The 17,811-nt window shown below is 49.8% G+C and overlaps 5 protein-coding genes across 5 annotated transcripts; 3 read left to right on the forward strand and 2 right to left on the reverse strand.

The window, feature by feature from the left end:
- Positions 1-2,268: 2,268 nt before the first annotated feature.
- On the reverse strand, positions 2,269-3,633 carry GUITHDRAFT_66444 (hypothetical protein; the record flags this gene model as incomplete). The annotated part of the gene is made up of 3 exons (XM_005837894.1): positions 2,269-2,352; positions 2,404-2,466; positions 2,518-3,633. 3 exons carry the CDS (start codon positions 3,631-3,633, stop codon positions 2,269-2,271), a joined length of 1,263 nt encoding a protein of 420 aa, XP_005837951.1.
- A 1,808-nt stretch (positions 3,634-5,441) lies between these two features.
- On the forward strand, positions 5,442-6,947 carry GUITHDRAFT_66393 (hypothetical protein; the record flags this gene model as incomplete). The annotated part of the gene is made up of 1 exon (XM_005837895.1): positions 5,442-6,947. The coding sequence occupies one exon, from the start codon at positions 5,442-5,444 to the stop codon at positions 6,945-6,947; it is 1,506 nt and encodes a 501-aa protein (XP_005837952.1).
- A 3,352-nt stretch (positions 6,948-10,299) lies between these two features.
- Positions 10,300-12,592, forward strand: EXO70 (exocyst complex component 7; the record flags this gene model as incomplete). Its single annotated transcript, XM_005837896.1, has 9 exons — positions 10,300-11,667; positions 11,717-11,767; positions 11,824-11,880; positions 11,954-11,983; positions 12,034-12,072; positions 12,136-12,207; positions 12,255-12,320; positions 12,364-12,433; positions 12,480-12,592. The coding sequence occupies 9 exons, from the start codon at positions 10,300-10,302 to the stop codon at positions 12,590-12,592; spliced, it is 1,866 nt and encodes a 621-aa protein (XP_005837953.1).
- Positions 12,593-12,773: 181 nt separating this feature from the next.
- GUITHDRAFT_161762 (hypothetical protein) lies at positions 12,774-13,658 on the reverse strand (the record flags this gene model as incomplete). The annotated part of the gene is made up of 6 exons (XM_005837897.1): positions 13,576-13,658; positions 13,466-13,522; positions 13,225-13,423; positions 13,022-13,176; positions 12,897-12,965; positions 12,774-12,797 (listed from the first exon to the last, which is right to left on the reverse strand). The coding sequence occupies exons 1-6, from the start codon at positions 13,648-13,650 to the stop codon at positions 12,774-12,776; spliced, it is 579 nt and encodes a 192-aa protein (XP_005837954.1). The 5' UTR covers positions 13,651-13,658.
- A 2,846-nt stretch (positions 13,659-16,504) lies between these two features.
- Positions 16,505-17,771, forward strand: GUITHDRAFT_103560 (hypothetical protein; the record flags this gene model as incomplete). The annotated part of the gene is made up of 3 exons (XM_005837898.1): positions 16,505-16,535; positions 17,031-17,305; positions 17,385-17,771. 3 exons carry the CDS (start codon positions 16,505-16,507, stop codon positions 17,769-17,771), a joined length of 693 nt encoding a protein of 230 aa, XP_005837955.1.
- Between the last annotated feature and the right edge of the window lie 40 nt (positions 17,772-17,811).

A 17,811-nucleotide genomic window follows, 5' to 3' on the forward strand; every position in this document is an offset into this window, starting at 1 on the left:
CCCCCCCCCCTCCTCCTCCTCCTCCTCCTCCTCCTCCTCCTCCTCCTCCTCCTCCTCCTAATCATCATCAACACCACCACAGCCACCAACAACAACACCCCTCCACCAGTATCACCATCCCACCTGCAGCCATGGCCTTGACAGCATTCCCGCGAAATCTTCATCAGCACTCAAGTCGGTCGCCCACTTTTGCTGCCAATCGCCGTCACAAGCAAAGTTCAAGAAAGCCCAAGGAATACTCAGGTATGAGATACTCACCATGTTACTTCCGTTGAAATACTCAACAGATGCACATCTTTCAAGGTACCTGTGACGACATCTTAAACGTGAATGAAGAAAACATCATAGCTTTTCACATTCGACACTCCTCTTCGCGTCCGACAAGACTACAGATACAAGACATGTTATACAGAGCAACTTCGTCTCTCTCTTTCTGCTGCAAGAACTGCGAAACAAACTCTCCGGCTGAAGTAAGTGCACTCATGGCCTCCTCGCTTCTTCCTTGTTGAAGGAATAACCTTGAAAGACAACAACGTCAGCTTAGAGAATCTATCTGCTCTTCAAATGAAAGCAGGTTGAGGAGTGGGAATTTGATCTGACAACTAGCAAGGAGCTCGAATTGAGAAAAAATGCAAGAGCCAAGGGAGGGGGAGGGGAGGGAGGCAAGAACATGGAAGAAAGAAGACCAGCTCAGTCAAAATCACCTTCCTACATCCAACAAGGTTTCTCCAAGGCCAGCGAGGGCCTCCGGGTGAGTTCCGTTGATCTTGAGAGCTTCTCTGTATGAGTTGCAGACCTACCAAGACAGTCATTTCATCCCATAATCGTCATCAACGTCATGAAGTACCGCTGAGTACCCAACCTCTTGTGTTTGAACATCCGGCGCGTTCTCAGTCGCAGATTTCTGCGCCTCGGCGAGCACAACGTAGCCGTCAGGCTCGTAATGCTGCTTCTCCACCATCTCTGTCAATTTGGCGGCGGCTATTTGGAACAATACAAACGCTCCCTGCTTGTCTCCCACCGTCTGTTTCAGTTCCGCATTTCTTGACAAGGAGTTTGCCCAGTTGCAAAGGCAGTTGACCCTGTCGTAGTCATATTGCATCATCGTCATCGACGTCTCAAACTGTTTGTACGCTCTTGCCCAGATGCTCTCTGACTCCGGTGACAGAACCACATTCCCTGCTACGTCCTTGGACAAAAGTTCCGCCTGAGACGAGAGCACGTCCGCAAGGTTGTTGGAGGCCTCGAAGTCGCCGGGGGAGAGCGAGCAGGCGATCTCGAGCTTGTTAGAAGCCTCAGCAAGGAGGACGAGAGCCTCGTCTCGCTTCCTCGTCTCAGCTAAGGAGTGCAGCACAGCTCCCCAATTGTTCAGAGCCTCGCAATGGTTCTCGTCCATCTGCAGGATCTCGCTGTAGATGCTAGAAGACGTTGACAGCGCCTCCTCTATCTGCTCTGCCGCGTTTCTTGTCCCCGCGTCTCTCAAGGTCGATGCCAGCGCGTCATACGCTACCCCGAGGTTGAACCGGAGCTCGATCGACTTCTGATCCTCCGGCTCCTTTTCCAACGCTTGATGGTAGAACTGGATCGCCTGTCGCAGCATGGTGCATGCTGCTTCAGGGTCGGCATGTCGTCGTTTCTCGGCTTTGTCGTGCATGTCCAGCGCTCTGTCAGAGAATGACTTGAACGTGGGAGCAGCTGCAATGCTGTCTCGCACGCTCTGCGTGCTGTTGAAGCGTTTCGGTAGCCTTGGCGGCATCGTGCACTCGCCAATGGAGATAGCTAGGGAGCAGGTTAAGACCAACCTGTAGCAGAGTTAGATCTTTCACTCGGGAGGATGTTTGATGAACAATCATCTCTCATCGCTCTTCAACTCTCTCTGTCCTTCATGTCATCTTCCTTCCTATCCTCTCCGCCTTGATCTTTGCTGTTCACTCTGTTTGACCTGTCTGACTATCCCTTTCTTCCTCCTTCTGCTGCTCTCTACTCCTCAACGCCGCTTCCCTTTCGTTGTCACGATTTCCTTTTCACGTGCATTTCGAGCCAAGTTTTACTCCCTACCCTACCACTGTCTTGACTGTACCCCCAATTATCTCTGCCATCATCTAGGTAGGGGTTATGACCCCACCCACCGGGTTCATGGAGTTTGCGATTTTGGTAGAAAGGTTACAAGCAAGGAACCAGAATCAAGCGTGTTGCTACTGCGAGTCTACTGAAACAACTGGCGCAAGAGCATTCAATGAATAAGCAGAAGCATGCTACAGCATCCTCTTAAGGCGTGAGACGTGTGGGGTCACGGGGGAACAGCGAAGTTTTCCTCACGTTGTCCAGTCCGAGGTAAAGCATGACAACTCTCTGTTGAGACGCGACAGCGTTACAGGCGCAGGTCATACATGCACGTGTTACCTCCAAGCCAATCCCTCCTCCTGCATGCGGAAAGGCTCCAAAGCGGAAGGCATCCACGTAGTGCTTCAACTGCATCATGGATTAGCCTCAACCACGCTCATGCTTGTGACTCACCTGAACAGGGTCCACTCCCTTGGCCTTGCACTGCTCGACGAGTAGTTCAACGTCGTGCACGCGTTGCGCACCAGACATGATCTCTTGACCACGCATGAAGACATCGTAGGAGTTGCTGTATCTCGGATCATCCTTGCACGGCATCGTGTAGAAGGGACGAACTTCCATGGGGAACTTTTCGAGTACGTAAAAGTCTGTGCCATACTTGTTCTTCACCATCTCTCCAAGCTTGCGCTCCTGCACTGTACTGATGTCCTGGAAGTCCGACAGCTCTGAGCCATCCTCGTTCTTCACACCTGCCTCACGCAGCATGGCAATGCCTTCGGGGTACATGAGCCTGAGGTTAGGTCCGACGTTGTAAGACATGGGCTCGAAGGGATACTGCTGGCTGATGATCTTGAGTTCATGCTGGAAATTCTTCTTGATACCTTCGAAGATCTTCACCATGAATTCATCCGTCACTTCAAGAGCCTCCCTGTACGACTCCTTGATCTCCATCTCGAAATCGAGCCCCGTGAACTCAGTCAAGTGGCGACCGGTGTGGCTGTTCTCGGCGCGGAAAACAGGGCCGACTTCGAACACTCTCTCCAGGTCTCCCATGATACACATTTGTTTGTACAGCTGAGGTGACTGTGCCAGGCATCCAGGCTGCTCAAACCTTGTGTTCTCCATGTACTTGAGGCGGAACACTTCAGCACCTCCCTCTGAAGCCCCAGCGATGATCTTAGGAGTGTGGATCTCCACGAAGCCCTTCTCCAACAGCGCTGTGCGGAAGTAATGGCAAACTGCAGAGCTGATGCGGAAAATTGCGTTCTGAGCAGGGACGCGCATGTCGATTACTCTGTTATCCAACCTTGTGTCGGTACCAACACGAACGTAGGCACCATCGACCTCCCCAGCCGCCAACTTGCGCTCTGACTCAGCGATTTCTGCCTCAGACCTGCTGGCATCATCTATCTGAAGAGGCAATCCAACCTCGGCCTTGGCAACGACGTACAGTCGCTGCACGGAGAGCTCGCAGTCAGTTTGGGTGCAGGACTTGACCTCGGCCTTGACAATCAACCCTTTGATATCCACCACGGTCTCCTTGGCTAGCGAACCCGCGAACTTGATCATCTCCTTAGGAGTATCGTCGTTCTTAAACAAGGCTCCTTGGACTGTTGACCCGCTCTGACGGAGAACAAGGAAGCAGTTGTTCCCCTTCGCCCTCGTGTTGTGAACGCGAGCGCGTACCCAAACTTCCTTCCCCTCGTGCTTGGCGCTGAGATTGCTGACGTGCACGAATGAGCGACCTGTGTTCTGATCCGACATGGTCCTCATAAGGTAACCATACTTCTTCTCAGGCTCATCCTTCAAGAATGATACAGGCTCCATCTTCGAAAAATCTTCTGCTTCGCCTGAAGCCTGGTTGCTGGTCTCCTTCTTTTCAGCAGCCTTGTATTCAGCTCGCTTGGCGTCTTTCTCCTTCTTGGTCAGATATTTCTTATAAGCTCCTTTGCTGGTGATGCGATTTCCCTCGTCATCAAACACTGGTTTGCCGTCAACAAGAAATTCCGCAGCTTCTTCCTGTTCAGGTTTTGCCTTGGCTTCCTTGGGCTTCTCGGTCTTCGCAGGGGCAGGGAGCTTTGATTTCAGCTCCATAAGCTTGGCAACTTCTGCATCAAGCTCTTCCTTGGAGTGACTTCCGGGGTTTGCCTTGTTCGCTTCTTTCATGCTCCTCACCTTCTCACCCTGCTGCTTCACTGCAGCCTCCATCGCCGCGACGTCAGTATCACCCATGGCTGTGTAAACCTTCAAATACTGGTGAGACCGTGCACAAACTGCACAAGAACACTTCGAAACGTTATCAAAGGAATCGTCTTTGACCTAGCACAAACGTTTAAGGACTCAATTCCTCGCTCTTGGGTGATTTGCTACAGAGCTAGCTGCGATTCGTTGTAATGCCCTAAGTCCTGTAGCCGCACTCTTGTCAAGTGGAAGCACTTCATATACCTAACTCCTCCTACTCCTACTACTCCTCCTCACTTCTTGCTTGTCCTCCGTGCCATATTTATATGCTCGTGCCACGACATTCCTTCTCATCGTTTTGAGAGATTGCCAATGGCTTTCCATCAAAAATTGAACATTTGCAACAAAATTTGAATACCCATGGTTCATTTCGAGATCTAAGAATGATAATGAAAAAAATCAAATGGTCTCCTATTACTTTGAAATCATCGATCAAATTTGAAACCGCCGAGTCTGAGTCGGAGCGCCACCCACAGCCTGTGACGGTGTCCCGGAGTCCGCGGGGCCCCGCAGCCGCGCCGCGGCCCGGCCAACATTCCCGGAATCATTCGGAACTTCTCGGAACTTCCGAATGCGGGAATTGGCCCGACGCCGCGACGTCGTGACCGGCAGGCTGTCAGAGACCGCGAGTTGCAGTGCGGGGGACCGTTGAACTTGAGAGTAGAGAGAGTGACTACTCGCTAGTACTGATCTTTAACTCAACTTTGAGTAAAGGACAGGAGTGACTGTCTGCGGCGGTAATGATGACTAGTGGGGGCTATAAAATCACCTAGTCAGAAGTTCTTTCCTCCATCCCTTGTACCCCATTCTCCGTTTACTCCTCCCCTCCGAAAACCACCCCCCCTTCATCCCTTTCATACCCCCACCCTGACCCATCTTTGACTCCTCCCATCTCACCTCCCCATGTGACTCCTCCAGTAGCCTGATTCCTCCACCAGGGAGTTTACACCCCATCCCTACCCCTATTTCCTCCAGCTCTTCTTACCAGGTCCTAGAAAGGCATAGGCCATGACTCCATAGGGGGCATGGAATGGGTGGGGTGGTAACAGGGAGGGGAATTTTCAGGAGGAACACCAAGCAAGGTATTTGAGCAGGCTGATCGCGAGGACAAACAACAAACCTCTGCCACACTCGCAATGGCGGGTGGGTTATCGACATCGGGACGTCCAGGAGCAGAAATAGCCAAGGCATGGTTTACCTTCCTCGTCGTTTCGCTGGCAGCAAAGCTCGTGGGCCCTTACTTTCCTCGCATTGGTTTTCCTCTCATTACAGCATACCTCGTGACAGGTATGATCGCAGGCCCATACTTGTTAGAGATTGTGAAGGAGCCGGACGTCAAGGACCTTCACTACATCAATATGGTTGCCCTTGCCTACATCACAACATCAGCAGGAGCAGAACTTCACATTCAGGAGCTGAAGCCATTGATCAAGGCTTTGCTCGTACAAACGATAGCAATTTCTATCATCACGTTCGCGATTGAAACCGTCTTGGTTGGACTTCTTTCCAGCACGTCTCTTCTTGCATGGATCAATCCTTACCCCTCTGAGTGCAGATGGGCTGTGGCTACCATCTTGGCATCAATCTGCATTGCAAGGAGTCCGGCAACAGCAATTGCCATCATCAAAGAGATGCGTTGTAAGGGCAGATTGACCTCTACCATGTTAGGCATCACGGTACTGTCAGACGTTTTCGTTTTGATCAGTGTTTCTATCACCACGTCATTGGGAACTTCCTCGTGCAAGGGAATGCCATTTCAAGGTGCTTCTTTGGGTATAGTGATAGCGATGATCGTGGTTTCGATATTGATCGGGATTATCATTGGCTACTTGTTTATGGGCTTGATGATGTTCAGCAGATTTGAGATGAACGCTCTGATCTTTCCTCTGGGCTTTTTGGTCTTTCTTGGAAGCAGCATCTTCACAACTGAAATCTCAGAGCTCGTGCCGGAAGAGAAGAAGATGCATCTTGAACCTCTCTTGATGTGCATCGTCGGAGGTTTCATTTGCGTCAACTTCAGCTCCTTTCATCATCGTTTCTGCCACGCTCTTCAAGTAGCTGCACCTTACATCTTTGTACCTTTCTTCACCCTCGTCGGTGCCAGTCTGGACCTCAAGACGTTTGTAGCGTCCATCGGCTTTGCGCTGGTTGTCTCGATTGTACGAGCGATGTGTATCTTCGCAGCGACGTCTTCTTCTGGCTGGCTTGTGGGACAATCCAAGGCCATAAATCTCACCATATGGATGACGCTGATATCGCAAGCTGGGTTTGAACTTGGAATCGCCTCTGAGATCGCAGAGAAGTTCGAAGGTTGGGGCAGAAAGTTTCAAGCGGTGATTATTTCCGTGGTCGTTATCAATCAGTTGGCCGGAGCTGTGCTCTGTAAGCTTGCATTTCGATGGTCTGGAGAAGCAGGGAAAGCAACCGGAAATGAGGCCCACGAGGAGGCTGAAGCTGATCCGCATGCCGTGCACACAGCAGATAAATACAAGGCTCTGATTCTCGGATGCACTCCTTCGTCTAAGGCTCTTTCAATGAATCTGCTGCGCAAGAGCTGGGGCGTTGTTATGTTGGCTTCTAGTGAAGACGAAGTTGAAGAAGTCAACAAAGGGATCTGCGAATGGGCGGTAAGAGGCTCTTGAATTTGATCTTCATGTTAGCTTTTTCTGATCATTAGTGCAGGAAGAAACAAGAAAAGATGAAATCAACCACGCCCTCCGCAGTGGTTTTGATCCTCCTGTCTTCCCAGCTGTTCCCATGGAACAATCCTTCAGAGCTCTACCAGTCAAAATGAGCAGCTCCGTCACCTCATCAAGTAGCAACCCGCTGGACGATTTCGTCAATTTCGCCCTGACTGTGGAAGCATCGATCGCAACAGTCAACGCGGACGCATTCAAACCAAGAGACGGCGACTCCTCCAAGCACGAACAGCTGAATGCTGATACTGTCGCCACGCTGAGCCCCAAGGGAGACGCTATCATCAACTTGCAGTCCCATCTCACTCATGGGGTGCAAGTGCAACATGAAACATTGTCGTCGATCGACGAGAAGTCGCGAAGGAGTAGCTCAGACTACCTCGAGAAGTGCAAGGAGCTGTTTGCTGTCATGGACGACATGGATGGTCTTCGGGTCATCGTCTTGGCCCTCCCGACGACATGCAGGCGCTTGCGCTCTTGGAGTCCATCCAGGAGCATCTCTCCTCTCGTCCTCTTGTCCATAGAATACGCTACATCGTCCTCATGAAGGATGTCAGATGGGCCGAGGCCTTCACTCTGTTGGACGCCATTGCTCTGCACGAGTTTGTGAGCTCGACGAGGGTCGCGCTGGTCGCGTCAGTCACGCCGGACGATGCTGCTTTCACTCTGGTCCCTCCCTGCAGCGATGCTGGGGCTGTCAGCGACGCCTTCTTGGAGTTCTGCGACGGTCCACTGCTGAGCCAGTGTTGTCCCAGCAGCTCAGGGTATGCTTCCTCCCCTGCCTCTGTTTGTTCCTCTGACCGACTGTCTGACAGAGCGAGCAAGGAATGGGCTCACGGGGAGGATCAGATCGATTCCAAGCTCATGAATATTCTCCGTGAGCGGATGCAAGTGAGGAAGACCAAGGCGTCAGGGGGTCGAATGCTCCGAGCTATCGAGGATTTCATCACGAGGAACTTGCCTGTATCAGCGGCAACTCCCCTGCTGATGCCCATCAATGCTGTCAGATCGCTGGCGTCCACGCCCCCTGTTACTCCAGGTCTGAGGCCAAGGGCTATTCAAGTCAGCGCCCTGTCTCCCCTTCAGGAGTTGGACGTCCCCACCGGAGCGGAAGAAAAAGTCTGATGAAGATTGTAACTAGCTGGACTGTTGATGTGTCGTGTTGAGAGATGAAGGAGAGAGAGCTTCATCTGCACATGTCGGTTTGAACGAGTCTCAGAGGACTTTGACGCTATGTTAACGGCAGGGCCTTGAGCCTTTGTCCGTCAGTTGACATAATTAGATGTTACAGTAGATCTAATGAAATCAAGGCAATGATCCCAGTGATGCAGACCGTCAGTGCTGCTTCTGCCTATGTGAAAATGATGAGTATGCTCGATTCTTTAACTCATATCTGAGCCCCTGCCAAGATCCCCACTCGACATCTTATTAGAGCAAACAGTGTATGGGACGGTAAGGCTAGACATCTCTACCATGCTCCTCTTGACAAAACTCAACCGAGCTGTGTGTCTAGGTAGCAACGAAACGATGAGCAGATGCAACAGAGCAAATACTCGTTTGTTCTAGGCGGATTGCAGGTTCACTGCATCATCAAACAAACAACAACATTCTTTGCAAGCACGAGCAACAACCTAATCCTCAAGGTATTCATTCTTTGCTTAGCGAAGGTAGTCTTGTGAGGTAGCAGCAATGACATGCGACATATGACCTCATCGTAAATGCTCTGTAGCCTGGAATATATCGTCTGCAAGAGCGCTCATGTTCGCTGTCATGTTATCTGTGTGCGAATTGATGCCGAAATTTCATGCATATTCACGTCAGAAATTTTTACATGAGATATCTTGTGATGAAAGGTAAAGACCTTGAACATTCTATTATGTTTCATCGTTGCCACACAACTTTCAGGATCGGAGAATGATTTATTCGAACCAATTCGACATAGTCATTCAGACATATATGCTTGAGCCCGCTGGAAATGTCTGTTCAACAATCAAGGTATTCACGAAGATTCCTTGTCACCTTGTATATAACCTCCACCCATCAAGACCATCAAGCATCGCAGGCAGCTGATGGTATCCAACGCCTCAGTTCCCTTCGATTCATCTTGATCACTTACCCAACTAGCTTTCGTAAAAATCAATATCCGTGTGAAGGAATTGTCATGGTCAATCAATTCTGTATCTCAGGAATGAGAAAGTTTGATAACAGCTCATGTCTGATGACACTGTTATTGCTCGGGGATCGCCGCTTGATCATCGGTCGGAGAATGAGTCAGTCAGCGACCTCATTTCCACCTCGTCTGATGCATCATCATTCCAACTGAACCAGAAGAAGCAACAAGGCTGGTGTAGCAACATGATCACTCCTCCTCAATCATGCCGAAGAAGAGAAATTCTTGTGCGTGTACGCCAGACGATCAAACCTTTGCTTGCTCAACGATAATCCCGTGCTTGCATATGCTGCTGCTCCAGCATGCCTTGCATCGCGATCTCATGTTTGTTCTCTTTCTCTGTCCTATCGTCTCTTGAGGTTGTCGTTCTTGTGCTCACACTGTCTCCCCTTCTTCCGAGTCCTCCATCTCACTTCTTTCGTCTGACATCACCATTCGGCTCTCCTGTTATAGTCCTCCATGAAGTTCGTCCGGCATCGGTCAAGGTTCTGTCCCGTTTCGTCATTTTCAACTTGCACCAAAAAGTTTCAAAAATTGAATTTTAATCGGAGAAATGTATGAAGATTTCAAATTTTCAATTGGAGGAAAATTGAACAAAATAACGGTCTGTAACGGTCATGGAAGCTACCATGCAGGTAAACAACAAGCTTGTGGTAAAAGCGAAGTGAGAACAAGTTTTTGGAGACTGAGAAAACAACAAAACTACACATGTAGGCAGAAGAGTGAGATGATGATTCCAAGATACGTTGCGAGGATGAGTTGCAAAGAGACAAGGTGAGAACAAGGAGAAAGGGGAAAGGTATCTGAAGTCAAAACGGAAACGAAGGTTGAGATTTCTTAGCATGAATAGTGAGCGCAAGTAAGGGCATTTAGGGTTTCAATCTCGTAGCTGTTGTCTTCACGCCTATGAAGGGGTCTGTATGTAGTGTGCCTTCTGTTACAATGCAGTTTGCTTCATCAAATATTACTTTTTGTTCGATTCACTGTAATTCTTTCCCGGAAGAAAATGAAGGATACCTTTGCAGATGCTGAAGCCAATACACAAGAGATAGTGGCTTCTTTGCTCTCATGAAAGCTTTGCCTCAGTGGGGTCTTAGCGACTTTGGCATCAGCTAGTCTAAAAGAAATATGATGGCAGTAAGCCACCGAGACATCCTGAAGCGAACAGAACAGCTGGCAAGGTCTTCTCGACTGGCCATACACAGGTTGACACGGAGCGTTGATGCTCTTGAGCAAGATGTGTTGCCAGTGCATGAGCAGACCAGAACCTTGTATGAGTTACACCAGAACGCAGGGACGGCGATCGAGCGACTGGAAGACATGTGTGATAAGCTCAAGTCAGTGATTAAGATAGGAGAGGTGCTGGGCAAAGCAAACAAGGATTGGGAGAAGTTCTACTCGTATCTGGAAGAACTCAATGCTTGCAGGGCCTTCCTCAAGAGCAGTCCTGCGCTTTCCAGAAGTAATGGCATTGTTCAAGTCACAGAACAAACTTTGAATATGGCGGTTGAATCTATCGTGAGTGAAGTAAGTCGTCTAGTTGACAACGTGCCCATCGATGTTGGACAAGATTTTCGTCAAAGAGATAAATCAGAGAAAGCAGACCAGTCACAACTTTTGCAAACTGTACGGGAGCTGAGGAAGCTTCGAATGGCTCTGATCAAGATAGGACAGGATAGAATGCCCCAAGTGCTTCTGCGTCTGCGAATAGAAACGTCCCTTGCCTTCTACAAGCGACTCGAAAGGCAAGAGAAAGCTATGAATGATCGTGAACTCGCCAACTACTCCCATCGTGATCCTTCTTCTGTAATCTCAAAGCTTCCTGATACTCTCATCACCTTACTCAATTTCGAGAAGAAGATCTTTGGACATGTGCTTTCCAAAGATTTGGAATCTGAAAGCCAAACAGAGACAGAGAGCTTGGAAAAAGATGCTGAGGTTGACTACGAGATGGTCAAAATCTTCGACAGCTTCTGTTGCAAACTGATTCCAGAATTTTGTCGAGTGATGAAGGACAATCTCAAATCGAAATCCAAGGACCTTATGTCGCCTGACGTGTCTGCACAACATGCATGCAGCTGGACAATCTCTTGCATGGACTTGTACGATCGGTATGCTGAAGTCAGATCGGAGCTCATCAAGCTCTTTCGATACCTTCCAAGCGAAACCACTCTAGTAGGCGACATCGACGGACTTGTACCTGACATCTGCAGCGCATGCAGCGTCACCCTTGCTCAGCTGCCTGCCATAGTGCAGAGTCACGACGTGATGCGATTGGAGCAGCGGGCGGCGACAGACAAGTCGAAGCATCGGACGAAGGTGTTGGACTGCTCCGTATCTGAGATCACCAGGCTGCTTGGAGGGGAAATGAAGCAGTTTGTTATCCTCGAGGAGAAGTACAAGTCCATCTACCCGTCCATCAAAGAGTGTGACAAGAAGATGCACTTGCCTAACCTGCTGAGTGAATGGCTTGTCAACCTGTGTGATGCCTGGGAGGTTGGTACATACCAAGGATTACATGAAATTAATTGGATGTTTTGTGCAGACAAACTTACAAGCAAAGGCGAAGTATCTGAACGACTCCAAGGCAGCTCTGGTTGTCCGAGGACTTGAGTTTATCTTCTAATTGATGTTTCCTTCGTTTTGCATCAGATATTTTCGTTGAACAATCACTATCACTTTATCAAAAGGCTACAAAAGGAACCAGAGGTGACTTGCCCTTTCTTGGACTTTCACTTTCGTGCCGATAGTTGCGTGTCGTTTGAATGTTTGCTTGGGACAGGTCAAGAAATCACTTGCTGGATTCCTGCTGGTCCGACACTAACACTCGACCTTCCGTTGCATTCGTTGAAGTTCTTCCAGGCACTGCAGAAAAAAATTGACCTTGAGAGCAAAGAACTGGTGAGCCCACTTTGCTTGTTCAAGTCTTCAGCTGAGCCTCATGGCGTGTTGGTCTATCTGCAGGTCCAGGACTCGTGGCTAGGAGCTCTCTCTGCTCTGTCTGCTGTCCATCTCCCCTCAAGCCACTTGAAGCTGGTGACTTCATGAAACTCTTCCACTGCCCTGCGGTGACATCGAGGCAGGACATGCGACTGAAAAGGAGTGAGAGGCACAGCGTGAAGGACGCGCTGACATTGTTCAACGCGGAGGTGAGGGTGAGATGCAACAGCAGCTGTTGAGCGAGCTTGTCAGGTTGAGATGATCCTGCACAACGAGATGTGGTATGTCGAAGACGAGGGCTTCCGACAGATGCTGGCTAAGGGTAAGAGGATGAATATCACGAGGCTGTGCGTGATGTGAGAGTTCAGGTGCAGCAGACTTTGTTCTGCCTTATTATGTAGATTTCGTCACCAAATTCTGTAATTCTTCGTTCTCGACACACAAAGACAAGTACATCAAAGCGAAAATTGAACTTTGCTAACAGACTTTTCAGGTACATCGCATATACTGATCAAAGTTTGCGATCAGCCATCGAGGCACTTTACTTGCGTGGTAGAGGGAAAGAATTACGATAGGTTTCCTTATTTGTCCAAAGTTTAGATCTTAACTTTAACCAGAGAAGAGAGTAGCAAAATGACAAAGACCGTCACTCTCCGATCCGTTCAATCATCTTCTTCTCTATGTTTCTGGGCCAAATATTAGAGACAAGACGAACAGCAAATATTAGAGACAAGACGAACACAAATATTAGAGGCAAGACACTGGCATAACAATCAGGGTCGCACCTTCTTCTTCTTCTTCTTCTTCTCTGCTGAATGATCGTAGTCCTCGTGGTCGTACTCCGTCTCCTCGTGCTGCAAGCATGTCAATGCGGGCCAACAAGTCAAGACAAGCAGACTCATGTGATTACGTGGTGCTTCTTCTTCTTCTTCTTGGTAGATTCCTGCTCCGCCTCTTCATGGCTGTCGTGCTTGTGTTTCTTGGAAGACTTGTCTGCCGGGGCAGCGCTCTCTTTCACCTTCTTTGGTGTCACTTCAGCCTTCGGCTCCTGCTTCACCTTCACTTCTGCTATTGCCCGTCAGGCGACGCTCAAAGTATGTCAGCATGGCTTACCGCCAGCAGGATTACGTTCCTTTGCCTTTGCGTCGAACGTGGCTTTCTGTGCGGGGCTGAGGCCCTTCCATCGCCCCGCCAGCTGCTTCATGATCTCAGTTTGAGACTCTGAAGTCCCCGCGCTTCTGATCTTTTCTCCTTCTTCCTTGATGAAGATGTTGTAAGCAGATGGCGGCCTCGACTTCTTGTCGCCCTTGACCTGCACTAGAGTCAAGAACGCACATAGCCAAACTCAGCATGCCTTCCGTTTATCTTCCTTCAGTTCATGTCTGATCTCTTTTTGGAAAGTCACCAACGCCTTAGCACAATCCATTAATTAAAAAGGGATCGTGGGATACAAGACAGTACTACCTTCCCAAAGGTAGAGTAGGCTTCACCTAGCCCTTGCAGAGCATCGGTTAGCTTAGCGAATGCTGCGTCCGACATGGCCAACTGTGCAACGACATCAGTACATGTGGTTATCCCACATTTGCAAAGAACATTGTCATAAGCACTCTCTCACGTCTATCAGAAAGAAACTCTGATACTATCTTATCACGCTATGCATTTTCGAAAAAGCTCAACATTTTCTTACACCGGCATTCTGGTTTGATGGTGTTGCCCATTGATATCAACTTTGAAACAACTCTCTTAACAGATTGAACATGCCACCATCTCCACCGATTCTGATGTTGCTTGTGATAACCACTTAAGATATCAATCGTTTCCAACACTATCTCAAACTGATGTCTCACTCTATCTCATAGCTCGTTTCTCTTCCCCACAACTTCCTGGTTCCTTCATGTTCGGCCTGCTCTCCTCATGCCTTCACCTTTCCTTGCTCTCTGGTTTCTCGCATTACTATCTTGTCTTTCTGTCATCTGGACATCTCCCTTCCTCTCCTGTCTCCTGCCCTCTCTTCTGCTCATCCCACGCTCAGGCGCTTCCCAGCTCCAGCGCCATGCATAGGGATCCGCCCGCCGACATAAATGGGGTAGGGGTGGGCAAAGGAGATCAATGTGTCCGAAAATGGGGGTACGTGTCGTCCATGGGGTCCTGTACAACCAGTAATGGTGGGTACTTTTGAAGGTTCAAGCACCGGTCATGTCAGAGATGATCAAGAGGTGCCCTGGGAACTCCAAAGCGGAGGGTATAGAGAGTGTAGGTCAAACAAAGGGGTGCTAAATCCTTGAATAGTTGGTGGGGGTACCTGCCGTTATTTTTTGATTCTCGAACAACTCCACCGAGCTCGCCCTGCGTGTATCATAGTATTGCCGGGCCCGGGCATGATGATCTCCGATACAGCATGTTGCCAACACTTTCATCATACTATGATACTGAAGAACCATACTTTAGAAAGCTGTTTGAACTACCGCGCGTTCAGCCTGGAATACCAGGCTTGCCTGGAATCTGGCCTGGAATACCCGGCGCTGTGCCTGGAATACCCGGCGCTGTACAATTACTGGATGGAGTGACGCATCCAGGGAGTGGTTTCTGCAGCAGATAGGAGCGCCGGGGCTGACATGTCGAGCGGATGGCTTCTGCGATAGCGTCGGGGGTGCATCCCTCCACAGCCTTGCAAGCCTGAGCTGTCCTACTGTTAGGAAAGCGCTTCGTGAAGCTCTTCACCCTCTCGACCAAATCGGCTTGGGGGACCGAGGCATGTTGCGAACACTTTCATCATAGCTTCCTTCGCGCCCTGGCGGCTTCCCCTACACCGCGCGTGCAGCCATGATGCCTGGAATACCCGGCGCTTTTTGTCCTAAACCCTAAACCCATCATCTTCCCTCATCTTAGGAGTCCAGCCGCAGTCGGTCCTTCTTGTCCACCTTCAGCGAGCAGGCCAGCACATGCATCTCTGCGGAATTGCTCAGTGCTATGAACAGGAAGCTAAGAGGTCGACGCTCTGTGTCGTCGCTCTCCGCCTCCTGCTCAAGCTCAGCAGCTGCCGTTGCCCGTGGCGAGAACGCGCTGCCCCTCCTGGCTTTCTTGCTCTCACGCTCTGGGGTCTTCGCCCACTCTCTCAGCGACATGAACTCCAGGCTCAGTCCCCGGAGAGTAGAAGGTGTCGTGGAGGTGTGCACCGCATCCCTTCTTGCTGGCTGGTTTCTCGCTCGTCCAGTCTGCATTCCCACTATACTGTGACTACGCTTATTCCTGGGCAAACATCGATTCTATGGATACCAACGAGAACACACAGAACACCTCACCGTACAGTGTTTGGTACCTACGTCGGTGTGTTGTTAGATGTCGTGTTGGATGTTTTGATTGTGGCGGGAGGGGGTGGGGGGTTTGATGGCTGCCTCCAGTCACTGGGCGTGCTCTGCATACCACATCATCAGCTGGATGCATTTCATCATCTTCTGCCTGCTCGCTCTTTTCCTGATCCTCCTTCCATGTCTCATCGAGTCTCTTAAGAGACCAATCCACGACATTCTGAACACATCTGGAACAAGATCGATTTGTCCTGATTCAATAATTGACTGGATTGACGGGATGTTGGGTTGCTGTGAAAAGATCGTATTGAAGCCATACACCCTTGGGCCCATAGTGCCACCGCTTATTGCTGTTAACTCCTATCCCGTGCTCACGCCAGTGGTATCCTCCCCAGGAGTGGTCGCTTTGCAGCCTCCTGTCCTTCATCAGACTCAGATACCTGTCTCCCCGTTTTGAACAACACTGGTATCCTTTACTATCCTGCAGCCACGATATGTTGCTCACAACGTCTGTCGTGATCATGGGGATTTACACTAGCCCACGCTTGTTTCAAGATCGCATCAAAGAGAGCTTGTTTTAGAGTGAGCTCGAGTTTGGATGGTAAAAACAAAAAAGACAAGCGGATGGAATGTTTTCTTGTTCGATTGCCTGTTCAAAAACTGGCAATGGAGTCCCACTTGCGTCACAAGTACCGATGGTAGGATGAGATAGCTGCGTCATTGCAGCATGCAGCTCAGGAATTTTCCCTCGTAGCTGAGTCATTTTGAACCTTCACCCTGAGGCCTTGATGATAGAGTCACGCATCTGTGTGCAAAATGTTTGGCCTACGTCAGCCTGCCACTTGCCCTGTGATGAACAAGACGAGGAGCACAATATAGAGCCAGAGATCATCGACCGCTGGGAGCTGCGTGTCCTAGTAGAAATTGATTTGATCCAGGCCATACACGCACATCCCATCATACCTTGCGCCTAATATGCGTGATCGAGGTAGAGAAATCGTGTACGCGATCTTCTTGTTCCTCGTAGTGAACGAGCAAGTCACAACCAGGCGATGGCAAAGATGGAATTGGCTGCAAGGCATAACATGCGCCTACAACAACGCCTGATGCGCACGGGTGCGTCCGCATTAATCGTGCTCACTTGTTTTGTTCGGATTTACAAACACGCCTTCCTTCAGTCGTGATGCTACACTTGCAGTATCCCGACGAAGAAGAAGCCGCAATCATCGTGGCAACTCATCAGTTACCAGATCAATCGATCATCCAATGCACAACACGGTCAAGTTTACTAATCTTGCGCTGCACTCACCTCCTCATTCATACCCACAGCCAAACTCGCTCCTCTAATCCAATGAAGAACTGAACAAGCAGCGTTGTTGTATCAAGCTATTTTCAGTTGATTGATAGCTGGGGGGCAAATACGAACGCGTCTGAGAAGCGAACATCGCGCAGAACAAATATCAAATTACTCTCTTGACCCAGACTAGGATAAACGTAGAGCTACTATATGTGACTCTATTGCTTTTTTTCTTATATTATAACGTCGCAGGTTATACGACAGGGACAGCTTCCTAAGGTCCGCAAGGCCCCTAATCTGAGGCGGCCGGGTAGAGAAAGAGATCAAGAGTGTAGAGGATCCGAGGAGGCATGCAGAACTTCGTGAAGACAAGGAGCAGCTTCGCACAAAAGAGGAGCAGCTTCGCAAAGACAAGAAGCAGCCAGAGTCAGATGCTGGGCTTGATCGCGTCGGCTTGTGCAATGACAAGAAATACTTCCGTGTAGATACCTCTTACTTGATGGTGGTCGGCGATGGGAACAGCCGACAAGAGCGTCTGCTCTATTGCCGAGAAGCCTTCTTGAAGCAGCATACTTTCCTGAGAGAGCGGGTGCTTGACCGAGGGCACTGACGGCGACGTTATCCTTCTTGTCAGGCTGAATGCTGTAGCAGACGGCTTTTGTGTTCAGGTCGCAGGTAGTGAGGCCGACAGACCGTCCAAGGCTGCCGTTTCCTTGTTTGGCGAGGCTTTCACTTTGCTCCGAGCCAGGTCCGGTCACTGGGCACCGCAGCCCGTTATGGAGTACACTGATCAAAGATTTAAGTTAGGAGTGAGATGCCGCGTCACCTGCAAGGCGTTCCTGGCACTAGGCCGATGGCACGGGTTAATCCTGGATTTCAGCGTGTCACACGTATTTGACAAGGATGGGATTAGCCCGAATACTGCGGCAACGAGAAAACTCTTGGAGGGATTGAGCAGTGTTTCCTCGTTGTACGCCGAGATGCCTTGCTATATCAAGCCATGTCATCAAAGAAGTGTGGTGGCTGGCGGAGCGCCCAGCACCATTCTGAAATGAAAAGATCCTTGCAGTGTGGGAGGCGTGAAAGAGCGCCTCC

The sequence above is a fragment of the Guillardia theta genome (genome assembly GCF_000315625.1).
Source record: "Guillardia theta CCMP2712 unplaced genomic scaffold GUITHscaffold_13, whole genome shotgun sequence".
NCBI classification, from domain to species: Eukaryota; class Cryptophyceae; order Pyrenomonadales; family Geminigeraceae; genus Guillardia; species Guillardia theta.